The sequence below is a fragment of the Myotis brandtii genome, unplaced genomic scaffold, assembly GCF_000412655.1.
Source record: "Myotis brandtii unplaced genomic scaffold, ASM41265v1 scaffold601, whole genome shotgun sequence".
In the NCBI taxonomy this organism is placed as follows: Eukaryota; Metazoa; Chordata; class Mammalia; order Chiroptera; family Vespertilionidae; genus Myotis; species Myotis brandtii.
This window is the reverse complement of record NW_005370276.1, coordinates 1,335,289-1,343,739: the sequence shown is the minus strand read 5'-3', so window position 1 is coordinate 1,343,739 and position 8,451 is coordinate 1,335,289. Positions and strand designations below refer to the sequence as shown.

The window sequence follows — 8,451 nt, the reverse complement described above, 5'->3', positions numbered from 1 at the left end:
CCCCTCCTTGCCTGGCTGGCTTGGACCACCCCACCTGCCCCACAGCCCGCCTTCACACCACCCCCCCACCCGCCCCCTGCAGGGCGGCACGGGCTTCGCGGGCTCTGGAGTGAAGCTGCAGGCAGAGAAGTCGCGGCCCGTGATGCAGGCCTGAGCGCGGGAAACCAAATAAAGGACTTGGAAGCGACTGGCTGGCTGTGCAGCGCCTTCCTTCGCCCCTGGAGCCCCGGGCCGGGGGACCCGAAGAGGTTTTGCGGCGGTGGCGGGCCTGCTGGGATGACCCGAGTTTGAAAGCTGGGCTGTGTTTAGCTTGGTCGCGGGTTAAGGTTAAAATCTGAGTGAACTCAAGTGCACAGCTAAAGTCGATGAACTCAAGTCCCAGCCATGGCCATCTAGACCAGTGGTTCTCAACCTTCCTCATGCCGCGACCCTTTAATACAGTTCCTTATGTTGTGGTGACCCCCAACCATAACATTATTTTCGTTGCTACTTCATAACTGTAATTTTGCTACTGTTATGAATCGTCATGTAAATATCTGATCTGCAGGATGTCTTTTCATTGTTACAAATTGAACATAATTAAAGCATAGTGATTAATCACAAAAACAATATGTAATTATATCTGTGTTTTCCAATGGTCTTAGGCGACCCCTGTGAAAGGGTTGTTCGACCCCCAAAGGGGTCGCGACCCACAGGTTGAGAACCGCTGATCTAGGGCGTCACTTTAACTGGCTAAACTGGGCCCCCCTCCCCGAAAGGACATGGTGGACACTGTGCACCAGGGACGCCCACGGGGTTTTGTGCCAAGTGTGAAGCCTGTGAGGTGTCCGGGAGCACCCCTGCCCCGGAGGAAGTCAAGTTCCGAGAGAATGCCGCAGGCAGCCGCCTGGAGAAGGTGGCAGGAACCCCAGGAGGGTGAGGAGGAGGAGGGGGGTGCAAAGTCCTGGAGGCAGCAAGGACTGCGAGGGTCTGAGGCCAGAGCAAGTGGGGGGGGGGGCGCCTGGTACACCTGCCTGGAGTTCCCACTTGACCAGGACAGCAGGCGTGGCCCTGAAGCTTTCTGTGTGATGACCATTTAATCACAAAGCCTCCCTGGGCCGCGTGGAAAACTAGAGCAGACAGACAAGCAAAGCTGAAAAAAAAGACAACACTCCTGCCTCCTGGGGATGCTGATACCTGGTCCTTCCAGGTCTTTCTCCACCCACACGTTTCTCAACCCAGGTGGGAGCTCAGTGCACGGTCTGCCCTGTCATTGTGGTCAAAGGGCTGCTCATCTAACACCCAGATGCGATTCCAAGGGCCAGGAAGTGTCCGTGTGGCTGCTGTTCGGTCCAGCCCCCTCTGGTGCAAGACCCTGGTGCTGAAGGGAAAGGTTTCAGGGGGAGGGTTTGTGGGGTCATCCTCACACCCTGGGAAGCCCCCAAACCCAGTGTTTGCTCCCCCAGACACTTCTAGAATCTTCCCTTGCCCGGCCAGTGTGGCTCAATGGTTGAGCATCAAGCTATGAACCGGGGGTCACAGTTTGATTCCCGGCCAGTGTGGCTCAGTGGTTGGGTATCGAACAATGAACCAGGAGGTCACAGTTTGGTTCCCGGTCAGGGCACATGCCCAGTTTTCAGGCTTGATCTCTGGTTAGGGGGTGTGCAGTAGGCAGCCAATCAATGACTCCCATCACTGATGTTTCTAACTCCCTCTCTGAAATCAATAATAAATAAATACATTTTTAAAAGAATCTTCCCTTGGTCCCTATTAGTCCTCATAGCTCCTCTTGGGGCCCCAGCCCCTGGAAACTGGCCCAGGTGCCTCTAACATTCAAGGAGCCCTTACCCTCTGAACCTGTGAATCGACAGTCTCCGGAATCCTTGCCACACTTCTGGGATAGAGATGCTCACACCCATTTCCTAGAACAGCCCACTGAGGCTCAGAAGACAGCTTGCCCAAACTCGCACTCCTCAAGGCCTAGCATAAGCCAAGTTCACCCAGAGGTCTGCCACCTCCGGAGACACCCACCCCAGGCTGGCTCTGCCCTTCCCCCCATCCTTTCTACCCTCCTTCTCCCAGGTATTCCCAGTTTCCCCCCACAGACCTCTCCACCTTTATACCCAGCCCACTCTCAGATCCCCTCCCCTACACACCCCCAATCCTCCTCTTTCCCAAGCACCCTCAACCCCCCCCCCCCCAGTCCTTCCAGTTTTTTCTCTCAGATCCTCAAGGTCTCTAATCTAGTTCCTGTGTGCTACGGACTACCCCCCTTAACCCAAAGAACTTCTAGGATTTCCGCCTGGCACCTTTATTTCCACAAGAAACCGAAATCCACATCTTCTATTCACAGGCTATTTGTGAGAACGGGGTAGGGAGATGTCAAGGTCTTTCCTCCAGGAAACAGATTTCCTTTAAGGTTTCACCACTAACAAAAGCCCAGCTGGTGTGGTTCAGTGATTGAGTGTCCACCCATCAACCAGGAGGTCACAGTTGGATTCCCAATCAGGGCACATGACTGGGTTGTGGGCTCAATCCCCAGTCGGGGGCTTGCAGGAGGCAGCTGGTCAATGATTCTCATCATTGATGTTTCTATTTCTCTCTTCCTTCTCCCTTCCTCTCTGAAATCAATAAAATATATATATATATATATATTTTTAAATGTACAAAGGTAGTCCTAACCGGTTTGGCTCAATGGATAGAGTGTCGGCCTGCGGACTCAAGGGTTCCAGGTTCGATTCTGGTCAAGGGCATGTACCTTGGTTGTGGGCACATCCCCAGTAGGGAGTGTGCAGGAGGCAGCTGATTGATGTTTCTCTCTCATCGATGTTTCTAACTCTCTATCCCTCTCTCTATCCCTCTCCCTTCCTCTCTGTAAAAAATCAATAAAATATATTTTAAAAAAATAAAAAATAAATGTACAAAGGTAACAGGAAAAGGAAGCAGTCTTGGCCGTCGTGGCTCAGTTGACTGGGCAGCGTCCAGTGCGCCAAAGGGTTACTGGTTCCCTTCCTGTCAGGGTACATATGCCCGGTTGTGGGTTCGCTATCACATCACATCAATGTTTCTCTCTCCTTCTCGCTCTAAAAATAAATTTAAAAATCTTAAAAAAAAAGAGGAAGCAAGGCAGACAGGAGAAGAGAGACAGGAAGTGGACACAAATCTTGTCTTTTCTCAGCGGAGGTTCCCTAGACACTGGTCTGAGTTTAGAGCAAGAAGCGGGCATGCCTGTTGGTGCGTCTCAGCACCCCCCTGGCAGCGCTGTAAGGCCGCTGCAATTGCTTGTTCAGATGTTTAAATGGGGAAATTTATTCTGGGAAAAGGACAACCACATGGACAGGGAGCAAATCCTTGCTTGCCAGGGGAGGGGGAAGGATTGGCTATAAGGCTGGGGGTTGGCATGAGAATCCGGGGTGGAGGGGAGGGAGCTGTTCTTACTGTCACATGTGCTGGCACTTTCCATGCAGCATCGTTTATTTATAAAAGACCAGAAACAACCTAAATGCCGGTTAGCAGAGAACTGGTTAAATAATCTATCTAAAAAAAAAAAAAGAAATCTATCTAGGAAAGTGGTTCTCAGCTGTTAAAAAGACAAAGGAAATGAAGACATTCTTTTTTTTTTCTTCTTCAAAGTGTAATCTAGGTCACTCTGATCTCTGAGAGAGGAAGGGAGGGGGAGAGAGAGAGGAGCATCGATCAGTTGCCCCCTGGGTGACTGGGGATCGAACCTGCAACCTAGGTATGTGCCCTGACCTGGAATCGAACCCACAACCTTTTGGTGCACCGGGCAACGCTCCAACCAACCAAGCCACCCAGTCAGGGCGAAGACATTGTTGGACTAAACTGAAACAGTCTTCAAAATATATATTTCAGCCCTAACCGGTTTGGCTCAGTGGATAGAGCGTCAGCCTGCGGACTAAAGGGTCCCAGGTTCGATTCCAATCAAGGGCATGTACCTTGGTTGCGGGCACATCCCCAGTAGGGGGTGTGCAGGAGGCAGCTGATCGATGTTTCTCTCTCATCGATGTTTCTAACTCTCTATCCCTCTCCCTTCCTCTCTGTAAAAAATCAATAAAATCTATATTTTAAATATATATATATATATATTCTTCATTACCTCGATAAAAAGTAAGTAAATTTAAAATCAGAGGATTCTGACTCAAAAAAAAATATATTGAGAAAAACAAGAGGCCGTGCCCTCCATGGCCCTCGATCTGTCTCTTGCATCAAGTATTTAGAAGGAACAGACCCAGGGACGCCCCTTCTTCCAGCCTCCGGTCACCCCCAATCTCTTTTCCAGTCACCACCTTCTAGGAACCACCGCAGCCAGCCTCAGCCTCCAAGATCAGCCAACACCGGTTTTTTACCTTAAATAAACTCCTATTGCCAAACAACCACGAGCCCCCAAATCCGTCAGAATCATGCCACGGAGGTGGAGGCTGCGGTCACCCGCTGGCCGTCCGGCCTCTGCGGGCCTCCCGCACCTACCTCTCTCTGGGCCTCCATTTCCACTGCGAGGATGTGACTCTCAAGGGAGGGTGGGGGCCGCTGCTTCTGAGAGTCGGCCCAGAAGAAGCGAGGGCACCGAGAGCATCTCTTACAGATGCAAACCAGCGAGGGGCCGCGTTCTCTTCCAGGACGTGCAGGAGCCTTCCCCAGGTGGTGAGCAAAACTAGGGCCTCGTGGAAGCCGCTGTGGTCCCGGGGAACCAGAACCAGAACCCTTTGGACCTGCAGGCGCAGACCCTCAGCTCTGCGACTTCCTGCAGAACCACTTCCGGGGTGAGCAGGTGAAACGCATCAAGAAGACGGGCCACACCTGCCTCACCTCCGCAGGCTGCAGGCCCTCAGGCTGCGCTGGGCAGGTGTCGCTGGGAAAGGCTCTCCCTCCAGCACAACCAGGAGCCTGTGGAGCCCAGAGGCCTCTGAGGGGCCCCTCTGCATCCCCTGGTGTCTTTGGCTTTTGCCTGAGCCTCTCCCCGAAACTACTAGCCTTTCTTATAATCACCCTGGAGCCCTCTCCCATGCATTGGACCAAAGGGAAACAATTAAGCTTTTTTCAGGGGAGAAAAAAGAGAGGTAAAAATCTTGTCAATCATCTGCTATAATTTCTATTAAAAGAAGAAAAACAATTGGTATATATTTGCTTACATCTATAAATTCTTTCCGGAAAGAAACACTGGCTAATGCCCTGGCTGGTTTGGCTCAGTGGATAGAGCGTCAGCCTGCGGACTGAAGGGTCCCGGGTTCGATTCCGGTGAAGGGCACATGCCCAGGCTGCGGGCTCAGTGCCCCATAGGGGGCGTGCAGGAATGGCAGCCAATCAATGATTCTCTCTCATCATTGATGTTTCTATCTCTCTCTCTCCCCCTCTCCCTTCATCTCTGAAATCAATAAGAATTCAAAAAAATAAAAATAAATAAAGAAGAAACACTGGCTACTTGTGCACTTGGTGGAAGGAAGAGTTCATTTCTGGTATCTAGCATCTTGTATATTTGGAAGTTTGTTATCTTGCATGGCCAAAAATTTAAAATAACCAAAATGCAAAAGATTTAAAAAAAAAAAAACTTGAGCCCTGGCTGGTTTGGCTCAGTGGATAGAGCATCGGCCTGCAGACTGAAGGGTCCCGGGTTCGATTCCGGTCAAGGGCATGTACCTTGGTTGTGGGCACATCCCCAGCAGGGGGTGTGCAGGAGGCAGCTGGTCGATGTTTCTCCCTCATCGATGTTTCTAACTCTCTATCCCTCTCCCCTCTTCTCTGTAAAAAATCAATAAAGTATATTTTTAAAAAACTTGATGAGGTGCTGGGCAGCTTGCCATCGTAAGTTGTTCTGTAAAAGTAATTTGTTACCTTGTGTGAATATTACTTTGATTTTTAAAAAATATACAAATTTGCCCTGCTTCTGTATAAACCAGCTCTCCTTCCCCAACCACTAGGGGGCAGTATGTTATCATAACTAAAAGCTTGGAGTGGGACACTGGGATTATTCAAATTCCAACCCTTCCATGGATTAACAGTTATAAACTCTGGATAAGACTAAAATAATAATAATAATAATAATAATAATAAATTAATTAAAGGCACTAGAAAGTGAACAGAAACAGGCAGGAACTGGAGGGGAACTGAGATTCACAAAGAGGAAAGGCAGTGGGTGTCTTTCTCGTCAGCACAGCTTTCAGCCTGGGGGCCAGTTTCTAGTTCACCCCCAGAGGCAGGTACAACACCCAGAGGGAAACCGCAGGCCTCCTAGCCTGAAGCACCACAGCAACGGGGAAGTGGGGTACACACCTGGGGAAGAGAGCGCCGGCCGGCTGGTGTGGCTCAGAGGTTGAGCGTCGACCTAGGAGCCAGGAGGTCACGGTTCGATTCCCAGTCAGGGCACATGCCCAGGTTGCGGGCTCGATCCCCAGTGGGGGGTGTGCAGGAGGCAGCTGATCCATGATTCTCTGTCATCAGGATGTTTCTATCTTTCTCTCCCTCTCCCTTCCTCTCTGAAATCAATAAAAATGTTTAAAAGAGAGAGAGAGAGAGCATAAATATTGAGGGCTCACTTTTGGTTGTGGTACATTCTACAGGTTTTGACAAATGTAAAATGATGTCCATCCACCGTTACAGCATCACACAAAACCGTTGCACTGACCTAAAAATCAGGGGCATTTTTTAAAAGATGATTCTTTAAATATGTTATTAATTTTTAGAGAGAGAGGAAGGGAGAGAGAGAGATAGAAACATCGATGAGAGATAAACATCATTTGGCTGCCTCCTGCACGCCCCCTGCTGGGAATCAAGCCAGCAACGGGGCATGTGCCCCCCTCTTTTTTTTTTTTTTAATATATTTTATTGATTTTTTACAGAGAGGAAGGGAGAGAGATAGAGAGTTAGAAACATCGATGAGAGAGAAACATCAATCAGCTGCCTCCTGCACATCTCCCACTGGGGATGTGCCCGCAACCAAGGTACATGCCCTTGACCGGAATCGAACCTGGGACCTTTCAGTCCGCAGGCCGACGCTCTATCCACTGAGCCAAACCGGTTTCTGCAAGGCATGTGCCCTTTTGGGAATCAAACTGTGACCTCTTGGTTCATGGGTTGACAAGCAAACCACTGAGCCACACCAGCTGGGCAGCTTTTTTTTTTTTTAATGAGAGAGGAAGGGTGAGGGAGAGAGAAACATCGATGTGGGAGTGAAACATTCATTCCTCAACCGGGGATGGAGCCTGCAACCCATGCATGTGCCCTGACTGGGAACTGAACGGCGACCTTTTGGTGCACAGGAAGATGATGCCCAACCCACTGAGGCGCACTGGCCAGGGCTCAGGGGAATTTTCTGGAAGCAAACTTCGAAGTGCATCACACATAAAAGTGGACACATCCTGCATGGACAGCTGGGTGCATTTTTACAGGCTCCCCCCCCCCCCCCCCGAAGCAGCTCCCAGCTCCAGCTCGGCTCCCCAGGGCCCGCCTCAGGCCCATTCCAGTCCTCCCAAAACGGGGGCGCACCAGCCTGACCTCTGACCCCCAGCTTAGTTCTGCCTGTTCTTGAACTTCCTATAAGTGGAATCCCTGGCGAGTGACCCTCTGCGCCCAGCTCCTTTCGCTCGCTCCTCGGGGCCTGGGGATTAAACTCCCCCGTGGTGAGCCCGTGGGCCGGCCCCAGTGTGGGACTATTGTGGTTAAAGTTGCCCCGAACCTCATTTCGGTGACTTTGTTTCCACTCGGGAGCTACCAGGAGTGGAACCGCCGGGACCAACTAAGGCACGTTCAGTTCTAGAGGCTTTAACCGGGGGCCTCCGGGGGCTGCGGGAGGAATAAACGTCGGTTACGTCCTCATCCTGTTGCCTCTGCCTCCACTCGGCAGCAGAGTGACTGTTGTAACCCAGGTCAGTTCACACCCACCCTCTGCTCGGGGTTCCCCAGGGGGCCCTGGCGTACATCCCGCCCCAGCATTTCGGGGTGCCTGCCGCTCTCTATCTTGTCCCATCAGACTGGGACCACCATGACCTGGTCCTGGTTCTCTCGCTGCCCTCTCCGCCCGCCCTCAGGCCACTCCAGCCACCCTGGGCCTCCTGCGGACCCTCACCCACCAGGCCCTCTCCTGCCACAGGGCCTTTGCACCTGCCGTCCCCTCCCCCTGAACCCTCTCCCCCCAGGGCTCCCTCCCTCCCTCCGTGTACTAGGGAGGCCTGCCCCCCTCCCCATGGAGAGCGTTGCCCTCACTTGCTGTGCGGAAGGCAGAGCTCTGTCCGGCCTGTTCGCGCTGGGTGCAGGCTGCTGGTTTCATTTTTCATCCCCAGGGACGCCCTGGAACCTGCCAACACCCACAGCCGCCCCTTCAAATACTCCGTCCCCTCCTTCAGCACAGTCCCCCCCACTCCTCGCATGTTCCTCTCCAAGTCACAGTCCCCAATTCCTCCCCTCGGGGCCCCCCCACCGGACCTTCAGAAAAACACACGGAGGAGCCCAGCGCTGGGT

The 8,451-nt window shown here is 52.0% G+C and overlaps 1 protein-coding gene across 1 annotated transcript in view; it reads left to right on the top strand.

Moving 5' to 3' along the window:
• NOSIP (nitric oxide synthase interacting protein) overlaps nt 1–187 on the top strand; it is a 15,053-nt gene extending 14,866 nt beyond the window's left edge. The window contains 1 exon segment of the mRNA XM_005879529.2: nt 83–187. Within this exon segment, the coding sequence (XP_005879591.1) occupies nt 83–154 (72 nt within the window). The 3' untranslated portion in view covers nt 155–187.
• The last annotated feature ends 8,264 nt before the right edge of the window (nt 188–8,451 follow it).